The 22,191-nt window shown below is 35.5% G+C and overlaps 1 protein-coding gene across 2 annotated transcripts; it reads right to left on the bottom strand.

The window, feature by feature from the left end:
• Positions 1–33: 33 nt before the first annotated feature.
• Positions 34–6,891, bottom strand: LOC120079835 (diacylglycerol O-acyltransferase 1A). 2 transcript variants are annotated; one of them, XM_039034261.1, is made up of 17 exons: positions 6,636–6,888; positions 6,089–6,546; positions 5,641–5,721; positions 5,380–5,453; positions 5,188–5,263; positions 4,977–5,044; positions 4,190–4,313; positions 3,704–3,802; positions 3,425–3,526; positions 3,184–3,320; positions 3,019–3,100; positions 2,870–2,890; positions 2,510–2,572; positions 1,603–1,650; positions 1,009–1,071; positions 830–883; positions 34–392 (listed from the first exon to the last, which is right to left on the bottom strand). In XM_039034261.1, the coding sequence occupies exons 2-17, from the start codon at positions 6,494–6,496 to the stop codon at positions 291–293; spliced, it is 1,602 nt and encodes a 533-aa protein (XP_038890189.1). In that variant the 5' UTR covers positions 6,497–6,546; positions 6,636–6,888; the 3' UTR covers positions 34–290. The 2 variants fall into 2 exon arrangements, with proteins under 2 accessions (XP_038890189.1, XP_038890190.1); XM_039034262.1 differs by lacking the exons at positions 34–392; positions 830–883; positions 1,009–1,071; positions 1,603–1,650 and adding an exon at positions 1,673–2,220 and having other exon boundaries at positions 6,636–6,891.
• Between the last annotated feature and the right edge of the window lie 15,300 nt (positions 6,892–22,191).

The raw sequence follows: 22,191 nt of genomic DNA, 5'->3' as shown, positions 1-22,191 counted from the left end.
TACCCTGCAATAAACATACAATGAATTGGAACCTTCCTATAAATTAGCCATTTTTAACTGCTTGAGTCGCATGTTGAACGTTTGTGGAATTACAAAATACGCCTAGATCAATTTACATATACAAGTTTAATGAAACTCTAACCATAAAACTGGTAGGAAACATTGAATTGGATCTCAGAAGGTGAAAAGAAAGAAAAGAATACAAAAACTTGTGGTTAAAGCACTTGGGGATTTGGTTAAGGAAAGAGGGTGGGCTTGCTATGTTAACCGCACACACTCGAGTGTAAAGCTTAGTCAATCCCTTTGCGGTTCATCAAGTCATGATAGTACAGTAACACGCTCATTGGTTGACCAAGAATGCTGAATATGAACCAGAATATCATGTTCCCAACCTGACAATTGAAAACCAAATATATCATAAAAGAAACAGAGATCTACATACAGAATCTACCACTACTTTTCATAGATATTCAGCTTTATAGCATTAAACTGAATACTTTTCTTATCAATGCACTCTACATGAGATCTGAACTCAGATAAAGTATCTCTGGCATTTACTTTAACAGACCACAAGTTCACTTTTAGGTAATGCGAACTTGAATAAAGTTCTCTTATGGGTTCTCACTACAATCAACGCCAAGGTTTGATCAAGTGGAATGCCAAACTATAAGGACATTGTAGCAAGAACTATTGACCTGTAGAGCTGAAAGTGATACCGTGGTTGAATTTGGGATTTACAAACTTATTAAGAGACTGAGGCCATGTGTGTTACTTTCCTCCAAAATCCTAATATTTATAATTTGATGTTTCTAGGAAGAGAGTGGCATACCATAGAGTTTTGGAACATATTTTGTAGGTAATTTGTTATCAAAACCAGCGGAACCTACATCAAGCAAGAAAACAGTTGAAGCAAAGAGCAAAGAAGAAAACAGGGGACCAATGAATTCATGTCCAGCACAAGGGGCTATCAGGTGAAATTTCATAACATGATGAAGTGAAAATATTGACCTGAAACATAATTCCAATAAAAGCCCAGAGCTTGAACATGTGGCAAGGAACAGCAATGCACAACTGCAAAAATAAAAACAATAAAAAATTCAAATAGAACACAAAATACGAATTAACCGTCCAGCAATCTGCAAAATTGTACTCAATAATCATGAAACTTTTTTGTCAACACGACACCGTTCTTTGAGCAGCGAAGTTTGAAGAGGCAAGTAATGGGCAATTCCATAGATCATAACACTTGAAATAGATTCAAATGCAACATTTCAATTTTAAATTGAGATAGGAGGACACAATTTTACATTTTTTTACAATTGACAAATACCAAGTACAATGATTTTTTTTTTAATATATATCTTTCTTGAACTTTTAGCAGGACATGCTCATTAACAAAGTGAAGACTTGAAATGTTACCACTCAATTGTTTGCATTAGAATTGAGGCCATAAGCTCAATAATATTTCAAAGGAGTTGACCGTTCCAAATCATTCAATCACGGTACAAGTACAAACAAAACTTCCCTCATCAATAAAGCATAGCAAACAAAACTGTAGAAAAACTAGGAAATAGAACACCAAGAAAATGAAAAGTATTATACCTCATGGAATACTGCAGAAACTAGAAATGCAATTACAACTGCTACTCCCTGCACGTGTTTGGTGAGAAAAAAAAAATACAGCATTTCATACAATAATTTTTTATAGAACAATTAATGAAATTAATGGTCAGTTCACACATGAAATTTTCAGAGTTCAGTGATTAGAAACTGATAGAATACAAAGCATTTTGTAAGACTAGATGAACAAAGTCAAATAATGACAAGATTACATTAAGTTGATTGTGGCAGGTTTACAATTAGCTTACAATATATTGTTCAAAGCTAAGAGAAGTCTCAACTTGTCAGCAATCAATATAACAAAAAGATTTATAGTCCGTCCACTTAGAATCATGTTGAATGTTATCACATTGGATGTATAGATGCCAAAATTCCTTGGCCAGATCTAATACTTTTGTTGCCTACCCTTGTGCTATTATTTAATAATTGTAGATGAATTGGTGATTAATTGAAGATGAAATTTCAAAATAAAGCATCTACCTAACAGAATATTTTGAGTTATGAAATGAAATCATCTTTTGGGTGCTGAGATCACTGAGCCTTAATAGACCATCCAGTTGTGTTCATTTTTCTTCAGTATCCCATGCGTTATCTCTATCTCTATCGAAAGTAACAAATTGCAATAAAATTAACATAACCATCTCCATCCATTTGTTAAATAAATGCAACCAACTTAAATTTATCACGAAGAATAGGGGAAGGAGGAGCTTGAAGTATTCATCAATTTAAACCTTTTCATGCATCTTTTTACCATATCAGTAAACAGTGAAATCAACATTTGAAGGCCAATATGATAAATATGTATTGAAGAATGTCCATACATGGAGCTGAGAAAGATATACGTGGTAAGAATAAAAAATAGCGCAAAGTACAGTGTAAAATTTAGTACCTTCGGTATCCCATTCCTTAGGCATGGAAAATAGATGTGGCGAACCATCCATTTGTGGACAGGCTGTTTACAGAAGAAGTCAGATCAGTCGTACCATTAATCTCTCTCTCTCTCTCTCTCATACACAGTTAATTTCAAACACAATTAGTGACAGTACATGGGAATTAAGTGGGTGCATGTTATACAAGTACTTTGCAAGTATTGATAGTATTATGAACTAAAAATATTAAACTAACAGTGAAAAGACAATGAAATTGTTAAGAAGACATGCCTCATTTCAGTATATCATGATTGGACATTATGATAGATCACAGTTGAGAAAGGAAATCACTTCGAAAAAATGTGGGTTGAGAAACATACCATATTCCACATTCTCCAATACTGCAGCCATGGTGCAAAAGGAAAGATCCACACGATCAAGACAAATAGTTAAGATTATTTCCCTAGAAAAGGGAAAAGGTGAAGAAAGCGTAAGAAATAATTTTTCACTAAGCATATATATGTATAACCTCTTCAACTGTTTTGGCATTCCACCAGTCCTTGTAAAACTCCCGATCTCCAAAACAAAGAAGCTCCGCCAATATATTTAACCTATCAGGTGCAATCATACTTAGTAATTTCAAAGCTCAACCAAGACTTCATCCAAACTGTTCTACCCTACTGAAAATACATACCAAAGGTGGAAAAAGCAGTAGAACATGCAGAGCCAAACATATAAATTTGGCACAGAAAGCTTTAAGATCCTCTCTGTAGCATACAAAAGGTTACCCTTCAAAGGGTGTTGAGAATTTTTGACGATGGGATTTATGTACTACAAGATAAAAATTTGAAACACAAAAGATCCATCAATTTATGCAGTTTAAGAAAATAAGACAGAGCTGGGGAATTATTAAGATTTAAGAGTAGAAAACATACCTGTTCAATAATGAAACCCATAACCCCTGTGAATATTATTAACTTAATAAATTGTCGAACTACCCAACCCTTTCGTATGTGTGTTGTTCGTGGGTAGCTTGGCTGTAAGAACAATGCAAACATTTCCCGTCAACAGGAATAAAACCCCATCACGATGGGTAAAAAAAAATCTGGACAAGCAAGCTACACAGTGAATAAGCAATTATATACACATGCTAATTGGCAGCTGATTCATGAACTTAACAAAGTCTGCAATACATTTTCTCATTAACAAAATACCTGATAGCATAATGTTGGTGCAAGCATAAAGTAGACCAAACTCTTGAAGCTAATATTGTGAGGGTAGTCTGAATCCAGAGAACTAGGCACGACATCTCCCTAAAGAAACAACTTTATGGCATTAGGACAGATAACAAATCATCAAGCATCATGCACAAATAATGATAATATACATATTTCTAACCTTACCAAAGAATGAGCAGGATAAAATTTAAGAGCATAACTTCAAATAGACATGGAAAAACCAGTAAAAAGTAAGCTATCTAATCAAATCTGGCTCTTGGCTCCATTTCCTCAGTTCTATGCTTAGATAAAGATGTTCAACAATATCCTTCTGAACAAGAAATAATAACAATATTCACAACAATAATAATTGAATAAAACACCGTAATTTAGAAGTAATAATCTTAACAAATCATTGGATACTATTTCCTACATAAAAAAACAATTTGTTCAAGGACCAATGAAAGGAAACCAGATTGTTACCTGATCAACTGATCGGGAAATTTTTCTCATGTCATGATTCGTATGGGCATATGAAACCAATTTCAACCAGACAATGCATGCAAAGAGCATCAAGGTTACACCAGACAAAACAGCAGAGTCAAACCTGCCCAGTTTAAAGTCACAAAATTAGATTGTAGCCTTCAAATTTCAATCACATAAATTCAGTTAGGATCATAGAATCTAGCATCATTCCCATAGATAAACAGTAGTTTACATACTCCAGAATATCTAGAAAGCAGAGGAGACTTAAATGGTATACTATTTATGAAAATTCAATTCTAGAGATTAAGAAATAACAGTGTCAACATAAAAGGCTCCTACGAAATTAAATGCCGACATGCCCTTCCTAATTATACAATAGATAGTGAGAACGTTGATGATAACCCAATGAGAAGGTTTTTCCATCTTTATGCATCATTTAAAGCTAGACTGCATAGCTAAATGATAGGCTGTCTCTATTTTTCTCATCAAGCAATTTGGATCAGTTTTTACACACAATTGTGAAAAAACTGCGAAGAGATATGCATAAAACATCCATAATGAACTATCTTGTTAAAGTCAGGACGGTTCACCTCTCTAAAAGGCTTACGTCAACGTTAAAAATATATGATAACATCAACCCTCTTTTTACTTATATAAGAAATTTCAACATGTTAAAACATAGGTAACAATATATAAAGAAAACTAGAAATTATCTTAACATCATTCCCATTCAGCTGATGATTCCCAGTGAGTTGCCAAATGTGCCAAGTAAACCATAACTGACCTAAGAATCATAAAAACTGGATACAGAACTGCAGCTGTGGTAATAACGATATGAAGAAAAATAATAACCTGCAATTACAATTTCAGCCATTAAACATCTAAATATCATATATACAGCCAAAATCTATCCAAAGAAACGATTATAATCCTGAAAAAGTAAAGGAAATAAAAGAAAGAGAGAATTTCCCATAGAGTTAACCATGAAAACGTACAGGCTCAGATATATCTTTCTGTGAAGCCAGCTTCTCAACAAGAAAGGCAGAAAGGGGGAATACAGGGAGAGAAAGGCTGCAAGGGCAAGACATTGTCTAATGTCAGAAAATAATTTGAAATGCATACAAAAATAAATCAATAATAGCATATGCATCTCAATTTAGTAGCAAAAGAAACAATAGAGAACTTACCAACACATTAGAAGTGGCCAGTCTCGCAAGGATCTTGAACTAAACCAAAAACCAGTTTGAATTAACAAGCCATACTGCAGAAATATACCAAAAGAGAGGAAAAGAGAAACTACATTAAACCTAAGAGATATTACTCTTCCAGAATTGACTAAATGGGAAAACAATGGAAGAAATACGTAAAAAACGACAACTGAGTGAATTTCACTTCTTCTACGTTGTTGTGAGCCAAGTTTACATAAACAGAGCATAGAGGAGGCCCACCTTCATAAGATTCTCAATGATTAGTCTGCTGTTTACCGCGACAAGCACTACTATACAGAGGTTGAACAGACCTGCGTGGCTCTGCCATTTAAAGTTAATAAAATTATCAGCATTATATATATCCCTTAACCATCAGATCTGATCTAAAAACTTAGGCCAGAAATAACACCGCATGTTAACCATAGTTCCCGAGAGTATGTTATACTCAATGACAATGCAAGATAATTTGTTCTCATCACAGAAAAATTCCTCCGAAAAGCAGTCGGCCTAAGCACGATTTCACTTAGAAACAGAAACTCTAACTTTAGATAGCTGTTTAATGATTCCGGGCTCCAGCTATACTATTTAAGCCTACTTATGATATCTAATAGGAAGAACGGATATAAATGCGATTGTAATGGTGAGTTCAATTATATCGAAGCTAAAATAAACAAGAATCTCCACCTACCTGTCTGAATATCGCATCAGAGCTCAGAGGACTTTCCTTTACTAGTCTATGAGCCGGAGCAGAAGGCCTGTAAGCAAATCTCACAGCAGAAACATCAGAATTGGCTTTGTCTCGACTTTCGTCCTTTTCACCATGATCCTTCTCCATTTCCATTAGATTTGGATTTTCAGCAGGGTCACTTCGCTCCTTGTCCTCCTCAAAGCTCTTGGGAGCCGATAAACCATTATCAACTGCATGATCTGGAGGCGAAGTATCAGTCCCACGAATGTTCGGTCTCAAAATTGTATCGGACTGAACTCCAGCGGTGGTGGTAGCAGTCGGTCTCCTACGAAGGAAGCGGCTGGCATCCAAGTCGCTTAAAGAGCTATCCGAGGGGGTTGTACTCTCAAGCGTATCGGCGATCGCCATCAAATGAAAGAAGCGAACACAGCAACAATAGACGGAATAAGAGAAAAATTCTGGAAAAAGGAACACAAATTAGAAAAGTAATGAAGCGCGCATAAACAGTATACAAAGAGAGAGAAAGAGCGGGAGAAAGAAAGATTACATAGTCGGTGAAGATATGAAGGCAGAGAGATTAGAGAAGAGGAATCCCCGAAGAACACCAAAAATAGGAGGTATAAGAAGAACAGAGAGAGGAATTTCACATTCCAAAGAAAGCAATTAAAGAAGCAAATAGCAATTTGAAGAGGAACAGACTGTAGAGAAATGTCAAGAATCTAGAGATGCCACAGCTTACAAATGCGCAACGTGGTGACGAACCAATAGAACTATCACCGCTTTTTGCATTCATTATTTATTTCCTTCCCCTAAAGCTAGAGAGATTTTCAAACCAAAGGTTTATTATTTATTTTTCTAAAATTATTATTATACTTTATTTTGAATAAAAATGGCTGGGTACCAACATCCCTAGTTTAAAATAGACCGTTGACATATTTATCTTATAATACTTAAATAATATAAAGTATTACGAATATAACTAAAATGTCATTAATGATATTTATTATTATCTACAAAGAATTACAATTATTATTTTTTTTTAAGAGAGAATCAATAATTATTATTATTAATATCATTAATAATAATACCTCACATTTTAATTACAATACTTCTTAAAAAAAAAATTATTATTATTAATTGCTATGATACTTTGATGTATTATCTCTATAAAATTTAATATTAACGCAATTCCATACCTTTATATTTACTTGAAAGAAAAAAAAAACTCATATCTTTTAATCTTGTCCCATCAAATATAATATCATCTTATCCATTAACTATACAGTTACCAAAATTTTTAAATACCTTTTAATAGATTTATAATTTATTATTCTTGGCTTATTACTTTAATCGATATCAATTACAAATAACTCACTTTTTCATCACTAGAAATTAAAATAAAATAAAAAAAAAGGTCAACTTAATATTATGATGATTTGAATTTTTTTTCTGAAGGTAACCATTGCAATGATAAAAATCAAACTATCAATTTTAAAGATGATAATTGGTAATTTATATTCTAATGGACTAGATAAATGTTTTATTAATATAATTTTACTAAATAAAATTTATGTAAAATGTGATAGTTAATTGGTAATTTATTTTCTAATGGACTAGATGAATGAAATATGTAAAATGAAGTAGGTGAAGACTTGAGATTATTATTTTATTTTATTTTTTTAAGAAAATTGAGCGACTTCTTCTCAAAACAAATAAATAAATATTGATCTTATTAAATAGTCTTAGATTTCAAGTTGCAGACCTCTCAATACAAATTTTCTCTCCCTTATTTATTACACAAAATTCTACATTTAAAAAAAATCTGGTATTTTTCTAGATTTGATATATGATTCTATGTTATAAAACAAGAAAATAAGGAACACATATGAAAAATAAATATATGGAAAAGATAATAGGAAAGATATTTGGAAATAATATCTAGGAATATATAATCTACTAACATCTATATTAATATTCATTTGTCTTGTTAAAACCTTACTGGGAAAAACCTAGTTAAGAAAAAATAATAACTACCTCCTTAAAAACCTTGATGAAAAATCCAGACAAAACCATAGTCAAGAGAAAAAGAGTGCAACACATTTATTCATTCTCATGAAAATATCACTTGATACTCTTGGTTGTCACATACAAGTATGTCAACTTCTTAAATGTTGTTGCAGGTAACACGTTCGTCAATGAGTCTCTCAAGTCGTCTTTTAAAGGAATTCGTTGAATAGTGATGTCGATACTTTATGCTTTATCACATTCATATAAGAACACTATTGGCTAGCCTCGTACATCATCAAGATTTTAACATGATTTAAAGTAGTTGTTATGTTTGGCTTCATAAGCTACCATAATAGAAAAATCTTCTCCAAATACTAAGTAACCTGATCTAGTTCTTACGGGCTAGATATAGAGATGTTTAGGGGCAGGGCAGGTTCGTCCCCGTCCCCCATTCCGTTCTCTGTCATCACGAATTTTCCCTGCAAGGAATGAGGTAGAAATTTCGTGGGGATCAGGTTCCTTGCGTTAGGAAAAATTCCTCGTCTTTATTTTTTTAACAATTTTTTTTAATTAAAATATATATATATATATATATATTATATTAACAATTCCTAAATATTTGCAATACAGTTTTTATTTAAATAAAATTATTATCAATTTTGTTAATGAATATAATGATACACATGCAATTTTTTTAAAAAAAATAATTAAAACTGTTAAATTCCATAATTTGTAAAAATTATGATTCAACAATTAGAACATCCTAATTACAATATCTAAGGAATTAAAGTAATAAAGTTCTAAACTTAAATAATTAAACATCCATAATTATCCTAACAAAAATTTTCAATATTAATTTTTTTTTTTTTTTGTATGTATGTGATCCTAACAAAATTTTATATTTATTGATTGTTGTAATTAAAACATCCATAATTATCCTAACAAAAAGTTTCCAATAATTATTGTGTGGTCATCTATTAACTTGTTGACTGATCGGTCATCTAGGTCATCTGAGGTCTGTACGATTTTCGGTCTGTACTTTGTTAACTTGTGACTTGTTGGCGACCTTGTTCTGGTCGACTTGTTGTTTTCGAAGCAACCGATTTGTTGGCAGACGGTGACAATCTTATTTGAGTGTGCGTTTAAACACGGATGAGAGCTAGTGATGATGGTGCGTAAGCGGTCGCTCTAAGACTAAAGCAGAGAGAATGGATTGGCGAATTGCTCGTCAACCCTTTCGTCTGCTTAGACCGGAGATCGATTGGATTGGGTGCTCGTTTTTTGGAGGTGAAGATTTGGTTGTCTGACGGTCGTTCTAAGGAAGGTGAAGGGTCTGGTATGGGGAGTGTTGGGTTGAAGAAGGAAATTCGGGTTGTGAGGTTGAACCGGCGTGGACTGGGTTTTGGTAGTTATAATGGAACTAGGGCGGAAGTGAAAGGGGTTCTGGGAGCCTTAAAGGTGTTGGGCCGGATGGAACCAGTTGTGAGGTGGTGTTGAGTTGGGCCTTTGAGGGAGCTTTTTGGGGGAATTTTTTGAGCAAGGGGGGGGCCCGATGGAGTAGGCTGAGACTAGTGAAGGGAGTGGACTGGTACAGAGGGAGTTGGGGAAATGGTCGATAGGCAAGGAGGCTTTGGTGGGTGGGTCACGTGGTGTTGAGCCCGAGTTGGGAGGCTCGAAGGGGCAGAAGTCAGACAGTGAGGAGGTTTCACGGGCTAGGCTTTATGGAAGTGAGGGTCAATCAGTGGACACTCAGGTTCTTCGTGAGCGGGAGGAGCCGGTTCCTAAAACTGGTTTAGCTAGAGGGTTTGGTCCAAAGTTGGATCGGTTGGGGGAGGGGTGTGGTTCTGGTGGTTCTGGATCCGGCATGAAAGGGGGAAATTCGTGGGTGGCCCTTTTTGGTCTAAGTTGAGGGGTAATTTGGAGTTCATTCCCCCATTGGTTGAAAATGATAAAGTTATTGTTGAACCTTGTGAGGAAATTATTCATGAGGGTGTCTATATGTGAGAGAAATCTCTAGTTGGTTAGTTTGTGGATGTCAAACTCCCGTATTCTGTTATTTGTCATCTTATTTAGAGAATTTGGGGACGTGTCGAGATGCCAACTATTACTTTATTGGAGAACAGTTTGATTATCTTTAAATTTTAGAAGATATAGTCACGAGATTGGGTGCTGGAGAATGGTCCATGGCACTTGGGTGGCAAGCCCATCTTATTACGACAGTAGTCTCCAAGTATTGTTCCTGAAACCTTTGTGTTTGATTCTGTTCCTATCTGGATTAAACTGGAGTGTGTTCTCCTAGAGTTGTGGACGGTTAAGGGTTTAGTAATGTTAGCTAGTCCTGTGGGTAAACCTGTCTCTTTTGATGTTGCAGCAAAATAATGGCGACGGTTATCGTATGCGAAAGTTTGTGTTCAGGTGAATGGTGATTCGTGAATGCCCCCTTCAGTCACTGTTAGAATATGGGGTCAGGAGTTTATTATTCCAATAGTGTATGAGTGGAAACCTCGTAGGTGTACTTATTGTGGTTCCTTTGGGCATACTGGGGCTGTGTGTGAGCAACAGAGTGTGGAGAAGAGTCAAGAGTTGTGTATTGTGGCAGTCAATGAGGGGTGTTTGGAGGAGAATAGGGGAATTGAGAGTGTGAGGAAGGGGTAGGACTTGGGTATGGGTGCGAGGGGAGTTAGCCCAATGGATGAGATTAAGAGCGCAGGGAGGGTTGAAGAGTTTAATATGGTTAGTCGTCGTAGGCGTGATAGAGGAGGTGTAGGGCATAGGGGTGGTAGTGGGTCACCGGGTACGACGCCCTTGAAGAGCAGAGTAGTTTATGGGTCCCCTAGAATTACGGGATTTGTAAAGCATGTTGATGATTATAATCAGTTTGATGTTTTGTGTGATGGGGGGGAAACTCGTTGGCATTGGCACTAGTGCAGGAAGATCCTGATCCGTTGTTTGTTATGGATGGGATGTTCGGGAGTTTGGGCAAAGGCCTAGTGGGAGGTGGTAAGTGTGATTTCTTGCAAGGTTCATGATGTGGTGTTCCTAGAATGTTAGGGGGTTGAATGACCCTGTCAAGTATAGGGTGGTGGCAGACTTTTTGGCTTCCTCCTCTATTACTTTCTACTATTTTCTTGAGACGAAGGTTCGTCATGAGAATTTTGGTATGGTGATGGGTAGGTTTGGTGATGCTTGGAGTTGTATGTGTAGCTATGGTGTGCAGGGAGTTGGGAGGTCTGGGTGATGTGGCGGAAGAGTGTCTATGATTTTTCCATTAATGTCAGTGGGGATCAATTCATTTTTGGAACCTTAGTGGATATTGTATCTAGTGCTAGGTTACATATTGGTGTTGTGTATGCCTTTAATCACGTGAGCGAGAGGAGGAACTTGTGGTCTCAGTTGATTGATGTGTGTGCCTCGTGGCAGCTTCCTGGAGTTGTTTTGGGGGATTTTAATGCTATTCGTAGTAGTTCGGAGGATTTTGGTGGTTTTTCTAGCTTGAGAGAGATGGAGAAGTTTGATGGGGTGTTATTGGAGGCGGATCTGGTTGAGTTGGGTGTGACAGGTAACTGGTTTACCTGGACTAGTAAACTTCAGGGGAATGATATCTTGTGTCGATTGAATCGATGTTTGTCTAATGAGGCGTGGAAGGTAGCTTTTCTATATTCGAAGGTTAGGGTTGGTCAATGAGGGATTTCTAATCATAGCCTGGTCAATGAGGGATTTCTAATCATAGCCCTCTTCTGGTTTCTACAGGGGAGACGAGGAGTAGGCCGCCTCTTACATTTCATTATTTTTCTAATTGGACAGAGGCAAAGGGTTTTCTTGATACTATTAGGTCAATGTGGAGAAGGTCTGAGGATGTGTCTCCTATGGTTAGTTTTGTGCGAAATTTAAAGGCAGTGAAGCGGGTTTTTCGTGCATCATTTGGTAGGCATATCTTTGTGTTAGCTGATAAGGTGTGGGCGGCTAGGCAAGTTATGGAGGCTGCTCAAGCTCCGTAGAAAGGGATCCTGCTTCAAAATCGGTGTGTGCGGAGGCAGTTCAGGCCACTGAGGTGTTTTGGTTAGTGGCGAGATTGGAGGAGGAGTCGCTCTGGCAGAAGGCCAGGGTAAGGTGGCTGGAGTTAGGTGATATGAACAAAACTTTTTTTCATCGCTGTGTTCGCTCTTGTCGTAGCTGCAGTGGTTTCTTTATGGTCGTGGATGCTGGAGGGACTCGTCAAATGGTGCATTATAGGGTGGCAGGGGTGGTGGTAGAATTCTTTCGGGGTTGCTTAAGGGCTCAGAATGTGGAGTATAGGAACCTTGTTAGGATTGGCGTCCTAATTCTCTCGGAATCTCATTGTTTTGTAAAGATACACATTGTTCGATGAATAAAATAAGTGTTATTTAATTCTGGCATTTACTCATATCCAATAAACAAAGCTCATTGGTTATCTTATGTGAACTTAAGCATGTATATGTGATATACAAGTGGATCATGCCTTAAGTGATGACCTAAATCAGTCTGTAGTATAAGGATTAAGGTGGGATACCTGATCCTGGTGACACTACAGATACCACCCGCTTTGTAGAGGTTTTCAAGTGTTGTAAACTACTACAGATGGTTGATCCTGACCATTCGTGTGGAGACGTGGAGCGGGGGTGTCCTATACAAAGAGTTTGTATAAGACCTGGACCACAAGATAACTAGACTCTGTATATAACGTCGTTGATACTAGAGACTTGCATTTCACTTAAACGACCATAGGTGACATGACTTCAATCCTTAGTGTTTTGAGAACTCTTGCCTTTGAGGGCCGTTCTTTGATTAGTATTTGTGAGAGTGGCCAGATTGCCAACTCAACATGCCTACATTTTTGGGGACTTGTCTGATCTGGGAGCTGGGAACTCAATCCACAATATGGAATTCACTCCTTTCCCGAAGCAGAGATAAGTAGAGAGATTGCTCCCTTAAGGGCTGATTCCGGGGCTTGAACATAGTGGCCACAACTTCTCTTTGGAAGAGAAGACTCAGTCATAGTAGGACTATGACTTATGTTCATTAGAGGGATCAGTGGTACTTAAGGAGACAGATGTAACTACAAGGGCATAACGGTTATTGGTCCAGTTGTACTTACGAGCGATCTGTGAAGGGTTATCGCACTGCTGATTGGTTAAGATGGACACATAATATATCTGTAGTAAAGAGAGTTCAGCTGTCGATCTTTAGTGGAGTGCCTGGTAGGGTAGTTAACGGATGGTGGATCCCGTGACTAAAGAGTTTAGTCATTATTCACGTACTGTTTGAGCTTCGGAGCTACAGGTCCACGAGGTCCCTTTGGTAGCTTGGATTCTGTTGAGGATTCGTTCTTGGTGTTTATTTGAAATGTTCAAATTGACAAGAGGTATTGATTATATATGATATAATCGGTATGATGTATGAGATACATCTAGTGGAGGATTGATGTAAATGAGATTTACATTAAGTACCATGGAATAGAAAAAGAACTATGGTTTATATGTTTCATTAGATGAAATATTAAAACTATAGGTTATAAATATAGTATGATAAGTTGGTTATCATTTATGTTTATAATAATATTAATTATTAGATAATTAATTCTTTTTCTTTTAAATAACCAAAGTAGTGGATGGTTATTGGATCATGGTAACCGTGAGTTTAAAAGGAAAGTAGTTTCCTATTTTGAAATGAGGTTTTACAAACGATTGAAAAAAGTTTTTGAGTTTTTTCTCTCTCGCGCAAAGAAACTCACGGGTCATCAAGTAAATATAGATTTACTAAACGATGGCTGGGCGAGCTAAACGATCGTGCAGGTGCGAGCTAAACGATCATGCAGTATTACTAAACGATCACATAGCTTTTCTAGACGATCGCTGGCCTAAGGTAAACGATCATGTAGAGTCTGTAGGCGACAGACCGAGCTAAACGATCACATAGCTTTTTTTAGACGATTGCATAGCTTTATCTAAACAATTGGGCATCGACTTATACGATAGGTCTCTGCCATCTCTCACTTGCCCAGTCGTGTACGCGATCGTTATTTCCTCCATTCGTCTGTCTCATACCAAGTCTGAATAGAGCCCACCCTCTGGATTCTCATACCGAGAATACCAAGGTCGCCTTGTTGGTGGTGTCAGATTCAAATCAACACCGTCGAGGTTTATTGGAGGTTGTTCGTGGTGCTGTGGAGGTTGTTCGCTGTTGCGGAGGAGTTCATGACCGAGGAGATCGTTGAGGACGAGCGCGAAGTGTTCGTGCGGTGTTGCAGTCTTGTAGATCGAGTGTTCGTAGTCGCTGTTGTTCGAGCGATCGCGCAACGGAGTGTGGAGATGCTTCTGCCTATGTGCATAGAGTTTTAATCTCTGTTCCTTTCTATTTTACATGCTGTAATTTCTGTATGAATCGTATAACCGTTTGTTTGAAGTCGACGGTAAATGTTTTTTGATTCATGATTGTAATTTGGAATAGTCTTGTTCCGCTGCTCATGGAATCTCGTTTTCAATTTCCTTCAGATTTTACTGCCCGAATTGAGGATATTGTGCAGTTCAACTGGTTCGAAGATGGGGTGGAAGCGCTTGGTCGGCCAGTGAGTCGGGAGGAGATTTAGAAGGCTTTATTCTCGATGAAGTCTGGGAATGCTCCTGGGCCTGATGGGTTTTTGGTGGATTTTTACAGAGCTGCTTGAAGTATGGTTGGGGATGATTTTTGTAACGTTGTGCTGAATTTTTTTTTTAGACATGTTACCTGCCTGGTGGAGTAAATTCTACTACTAATACTCTCATCCCAAAGAGACGGGGAGCTGAACGTATGGAAGAGTTTCGTCCTATTTCATGTTGCAATGTTGTGTACAAGTGTATCTCGAAGATCTTTGCTGAGAGATTGTGATTGTGGTTGCCTGATTTCATTAGTATTAAGTAGTCTGCGTTTGTTCCGGGTAGATCGATTTTCGATAACATTTTATTGTGTCAAGAGCTCGTGGGGAGCTATAAGGAGGGCAGAGGGAAGCCGCGTTGTGTGTTAAAGGTAGACCTTCAGAAGGCGTACGATTTGGTAAATTGGGATTTTCTGTTTAGTGTGTTGTTGGCTATAGATACGGACCTTCATTTTGTTAGTTGAGTGAAGGCTTGTGTTACTTCACCTAAGTTCTCTATGATGATTAATGGTTCCCTTGAAGGGTTTTTTTTTTCCTGGTAAGAAGGGGTTGAGGTAGGGGGATCTGTTGTCTCCTTCTTTGTTTATGATGGTGATGGAGATCTTGTATAGATTGTTGAATAAACCTCCTGTGTGGTTTAGGTTCCATGATCGGTGTGAACGTTTGGGCCTAACTCATTTGGTTTTTGCAGATGATTTGATGATTTTCTATGCAGCTGAGAGAGATTCTTTGGAGTTTATGAGGTAAGTATAGATTGTTGAATAAACCTCCTGTGTGGTTTAGGTTCCATGATCGGTGTGAACGTTTGGGCCTAACTCATTTGGTTTTTGCAGATGATCTGATGATTTTCTATGCAGTTGAGAGAGATTCTTTGGAGTTTGTGAGGCACGTCTTGGCAGAGTTTGCATGGTTGTCTGTGTTAGTTGCAAATGTTGTGAAGAGTTCCATGTTTGTTGTGAGTGTGGAGTCAAGGAAGGCAAAGGAACTAGCTGCGTATATAGGTGTATCTCTTGGTTCGTTGCCTGTTAGGTATCTGGGTTTACCTTTATTGGTGGGTCGATTGAGACTTGTGGATTGTGCGCCTTTGATACAGAGGATTACAGCTCGTATTAGAAGCTGGACAGCGCGGTCCTTCTCCTTTGCTAGGAGGTTGCAGCTTGTTAGGTCTATTTTACAGTTCTATCAGGTAGTGTAGCATCTTCGTGTTACCTGCGTGTGTAACTCATGAGGTTGATCGTCTGTTACGTAGTTATTTATGGAAGGGTAGTGTGGTGAATCGGGGTGGTGCACGAGTTGCATGGGATGAGGTGTACTTGCCGATGGGAGAGGGGGGGATGGGTGTGAAACATGTGGCCTTTTGGAACCAGGCTGTTATTATGAAGCTGCTTTGGCTTCTCTTAATTAAATCGGGGTCACTATGGGTGGCATGGGTGGAGGCGTATGTTTTGCGTGGGCGGTCGTTGTGGGCTGTTCGGAATGAGGTTGGGAGGTCTTAGTGCTTGAGGGCTATCTTGCGAAGTAGAGATAGATTCAAGCATCAGGATTCGTTGATGATCGCGATGGACGGTCTGTTTGTTTGGTAGGATCCTTGGCTGTGGGGGGGGGGGGGGGGGGGGGGAAGGGGGGGAACGCGATTTTGGATCATACGGGTCTACGGTGGTTCATGATGCAAGAAGTAGTTTGGAAGCGCGATTATCGGAGTTCATGGATGGTGAGGGAGGTTGGAGGTGGCCTACAGTGTCTTGGGAGCTGCTTGAGATCTGGAGTCTTATCCAGGTAGTGGGGCCTAGAGTAAGGGGGGAGGATTATTGGGTTTAGGTGCCAGATACTAGTGGTCAGTTTTCTATCGCTAATGTTTGGGAGAGTATGCGTCATCGTCATCCTAGGGTGTCTTGGGCTAGTATTTTGTGGGTGGGGGGTGATATTCCAAGTCACTTCTTCTGTGCGTGGTTAGCAATGAGGGACAGGTTGGGTACACGAGATTGGTTTAGGAGTTGGGGTGTGGTGTCAGAGGGGAGGGGGTGTCTTTTATGTGGGGGAGGTGTGGAATCGAGGGATCATTTATTTTTTAAGTGTGGGTTTGGGAGAGAGGTGTGGTCTAGTGTGTTGCGTCAATTGGGTTTCACGCATCGGGTGGCTGATTAGGATGTAAAATTAAGTTGGTTGTACCGAGTGGGGTCGGGTGAGGGGGTGCGTAGTAAGTTGTTCCGTGTTTTCTGGTATATTTCCATATACTACATCTGGCAGGAGCGTAATCGACGGTTGCATAGAGGTCGACCGAGGTAGGTGTCTACTCTGGTTCACCTTATTGTCTCTACGGTTCGTGCTCCTGCTACTTCCTGACGAGTTGACCTTCTTGGTCTTATCTAGTGTGTGTACAAATGTTTTTTCTTTTTTAACTTCACGATGTTCTCTGTTTTGCTATAGCCTCTAGTTTGTAAGGTTTTGGGTTCTTTTCTTTGCCTTTCTCCCTGGTGGTTTGCGTGTTTATGTTTTTGTGTTGGTTTTGTTCTGGTCTTATCCTGTTGGCTTTGTTTTGGTTTTGTTGCCCTATCTTTGCTTGTGCTTTGTTGCTTTGATGCCTTAATCCCGGGCTATGGGATCCCTTTTGTTGTTGTACAATAATATCACCTATTCTTAAAAAAAAAAAAAAAGTTTCCAATATTCATATTGTATGTGTGCGCGCAAAAGTTTCCAATATTAATGTTATGTATGTGCAGAAGTTTCTAATATTAATGTTGTGTGTGTGTGCGAGCACAAAAGTTTCCAATATCAATGTGCGTGTGCATGTGTACATATGTATGCATGCGTGCATGCATGTGTGTGTGTGTGCGCGTGCATGTGCAGGCGTGTATGCGGACAGGTGGGCGTGCGTGTGTGTGCGTGTGTGTGTGAGACAAAAGGTTGGATAGGGCTAGGGACGAAGATTATAAATGAGGAAAAAATTTCCCACCCCTCTCCCTATTCCCCATGTATTCGGGGATTTTTCACCTCATTCGAGACGGGTCCCCCGGGGCCTCGACCCACGAGTTTTTTTAGACGTCTTTAGTTAGATAAGTAACCTAACCGGTATCTTCACAATCATCTAGATCACTATTAGATTTATGAGAATAAAATAAACTAATTCTCAAATAAAAACATAACATATGTTTAACTCTACTCCAATGTCTTCTTTCTTTGTAGGAATATTATATTTGTGGTATGACAGGTAGCATATAAGCTGGTAAAGATATAAGCGCACTTCTTTCAAAAATATTATGGTTCTTCGGGACCTAAGATTCTTTATTATCTTTCTGATATCTGATTATATAAATTTTTCACACCAAGTGAATGAACCATCATACAAAACTTATCATTTCAATTTATTTCTTAAGAAACTCTATTTATCTTTGAAATCTTTCTAGGAATTTATGCTCAAATTATCAGTATATATATAAATAATATGTAGTAAATCTCAAATTGTGGTGTCTTTATAAAAGCAACAAAATAGAGGTTATTTTTATACCCTCATATTAACAAATATTTAATAAAATGATTATATCACATTCGTCATGAATGTCGTTCTATATAAAATTCCTGTCTCTTATACACATCTAGATGTGTATAAGAGACAGATGTTTTATATATAATTCTTTAATATTTGAATTATATGAATTTAGTATCTTTAATTCTTCAAAGATATAATTATTAAGATATTCATATAAATGTATGGAGAATATGTCTCACTATAATCAATATCATTTCTTTGCGAGAATTGTTGTGGAACTTGTCTCGCGTTATATAAAGTGACCTCTTTTTATTTGTTTTTCTTACAAATAGTCACTTGTATCTCACATCTTTGACATTCTCTAATGTTTGAACTACTAATTCCCATGATTTGAAAAATAAGTTTATTTCTATTGGATTGTTTCTTTCCATGTAAGTCAGTCATTTCTATGTCGCGACATTTTTTCAATATATCTGAGTATATAATATTGTGAGCAACATTGTATGAAAAAATGTTGTCAACTTATTTAAATATGGTTCTATACTTTTCTTGTCATGACACATATATTATTGAGATCTCTTTATTATCTTTATTTACTTCATGATGTTTATGAGTACTCATATTCAAGATATTTTCTAGAATATTCATATTTTTAACCGAGTCATTTAATTATTGACTACTTATTTTCGAGTAGAAAACAATTATAAAACAAGATAATAAAGAACAAAGTAAGAAGAATATAAAGTAGAGAGTGAATGTATTATCTATTCAATTGTATATATCAAAGGTCTCAATGACCGCTATTTATATAGTTTACAAGATATAGAAAAATAAATATATGAAAAAGATAATGGGAAGATATTTGAAAATAATATATGAGGATTTATATAATCTATGGACATTTATATCTAATATTCAAATATTTATAACATGCTCATTATTTTGATATGGTTGGATATATTACTTATTTATTTGTTTATTTATTTATTTTGGCCTTTTTGCTAATTGTCCATTTGAATTGATAAGCCTTTATCTTATATGTAATACTACAACCCCTTAAGTTTCGTGAGAATTACAAATAAGGAATTCCATTTATTTTATACTAGTCGAAACTACGTGTGTTGCACGTGTTTCATTTTCAACAACGTAATGTAAATATATAAGTTGAAAAAACTAGAAAATTTTTTACTGATAAAAAAAAATGTCAAATTATTTATAGAAATAATAATAAAAAAAGCACTAATAGATTTTTATCAATGTCTATGAGTGATATACTTGTATAACTTTCTATCACTATAATATTAATGATAGACTTCTATCAATTTCTATCACTGATAGACACCGATAAACTTCTATCAGCCTCTATCAATGATAGACTTCTATCGGTTTCTATTATTGATAAACACTAATGATATACTTCTATCAGCGTCTATCAATGATAGACTTGTATTAGTTTGTATCACCAATAGACTTCTATAAACGTCTATCTGTGATAGACATTGATAACAATATCTATCACAATTATCTAAAAGCAACAGAACTCAAATTTAGCATCCAACTTCATGGTAGGTCAATTTTAAAACCAAAACTTAATGGGTGTTCAAGAACCAAACAAAATTAACTCAAAATACCCAAAATTTTACCCTTAACAGCCAAAAATCCAGCGAACTAGAGTGCTGGCGGCGATGAGGATTGGGTTGCACGGATCTAAGAGTTAGAGTAAGAGAGAGAGTGAATCAGGTAGAGAGAAAAAAATCAGCTCACTAACAGTGACGTACAACCAGATTTGCGGTGGAGACCCAAACGACGGTTGGACATGAGTGCAGTTAGAGTGCATGGGGTTAGAGAGAGAGATTGAGATCGGATCGAAGAAGAAAAAAAAATGAGAAAAAGAAGAATGAGAAGGGAAAAAAACAATTAAATTTTGCTATTATGCGTAAATAGTTTCCTTATTTTTCTATTTTTGAAAATTCCAAAAAAAAAAAAACTATTCAATCTAAATTTTGATCTCATAAATGTTAAAAAACACAATTTACGTTAAATGACAAGAAAAATATATATATATATATATAATATACCATAAGCAAGAAAAGTGTTTTTTTTTTTTTAATGTTTTCTTCTTTATTTAACACAAAATATATATTAGTTAGAAATAAATTGTGATTTTTTTTTATAAAAAAAAATCTATTTAACATGACGTGTGGGTATATATATATGTGTGTGTTTGAAAGGAGTGAGAAGTATATATTAATTAGAGATAAATTGTGATTTTTTTTAAAAAAAAAAAAAATCCTTTTAAAAATAGTAGATATTAGTTAGAGATAAAATGTTTAAAAAACAATAATTTTCACTCTATTTAAAATATTAGTTAGAGATAAAAGGAAAATCTTCACAAATAGAAAAAATGTCAAATTATTTACAAAAATAGCAAAAAAAAAATACCGATAGACTTCTATCCGTGTCTATAACATAATATCAACGATAGATTTATATTAGTTTCAATCGTTTATCACATAGAATCAATGATAGATTTCTAATAGACTTTTATCCACCTCTATCAAAGAAGATTAAATTTTGTTATTTTGTGTAAATAGTTTCACTTATTTTTCTATCTTTGAAAATCCCCCAAGATAAAATGTGATTTTTTTTATAAAAAAAAATATTATTCAACGTGAAGTAGATATTAGTTAGAGATCAAATGTGATTTTTTTATAAAAAAATCATTTTGAAGATGTGATTATCTTCCTAGTTTCAAACTTTAATTTAATTCAAGATTTTTTTTAAAAAAAAAATTGTGATAGTTATTTCTTATTGTTTTAAATCTTTTTATATTTGATGATTTGATTAATCTCCTACTTTTATACTTTAAATTAATCTAAAATAATAATAATAATAACAATAATTTTAAATTATGTGATAGTAATCTCTTAATTAGTTTTTTTTTATGATTTGTTCATTATGTTAATTCCAAACTTGGATTTAAACCTTTTTTTTTCCGAAAAATTATCATAGAAAAATATCGTGATAATTCTTTTATTCTCTTAATTTTAAATTTTAATTTAATTTAAATTATTATTATTATTTTCATTGTAATCTTGCCTATATTAATTTTTTAATTAATTTGAATGATATGATTGTTCTTTTTATTTCAAACTTTAATTAAAATAAAATACTTTTTTTTAGAGAATTTCATACTGATCATTTCTTAGTTGAAAAAATATATTTGATTATCCTCTGATTTCAATTTTCTTTTCAAATTTTAATTTCAATAAAAATATAATTTTGTTTATGCAAACAAAAACCCTAAAAACTTAATCTCTTTTGATTTGTATGAATCTTCCTCTTGATTTATAAATTTTATTTCAATTTTTTTATGAATTGATATATACTTGCGACAAATATGAAAAGTGAAAAAAAAAACGGAAGCATGAAAAAAAATAGTTATTATTCTTATAAACTCAATAACTTGCTTGGTGTGCATTTATAAAAAGTAAAAAGTGAAAAAAAAAAAAAAAACTACCAAACCATTAAAATAGTCACTCTTTACTCTATCACTTTGTTGATGTCTAAATTATTTGAACTTTGAAAAATTTTCTCGAACTTCAAAAGCAAAGTCTTTTCTCTAGCCTCTTCAATATGTGAAGATCAACAAGTGAATATAGAAAAAAAAATATAGAAGCGTAAAAAAAAATTATATTCAATCACTCTATATGTTTTTACAAAGTTGAAAAGTGAACAAAATAAAATAAAAAAAGAAGATATATGTTAATAGAAAAATTAAACTTCTTAAATAATGAAAAAAAATATTGGAAAAGATGTTGCTACAAAAAAAAAAATAGTAAAAAAAAGGTAAAGTAACTTTTTAGTCCACGAGTTGTGAATAATAGGTGTGTTTTGTTCCTGAGTTTTGAAAACGTACTTTTTTAGTCCTTGATCTTTTAGAATAGGTGTATCTAG

The sequence above is a fragment of the Benincasa hispida genome, chromosome 6, assembly GCF_009727055.1.
Source record: "Benincasa hispida cultivar B227 chromosome 6, ASM972705v1, whole genome shotgun sequence".
NCBI lineage: Eukaryota > Viridiplantae > Streptophyta > Magnoliopsida > Cucurbitales > Cucurbitaceae > Benincasa > Benincasa hispida.
The sequence above is the reverse complement of the archived record's forward strand: the minus strand, read 5'-3'. Positions and strand labels throughout refer to the sequence as shown.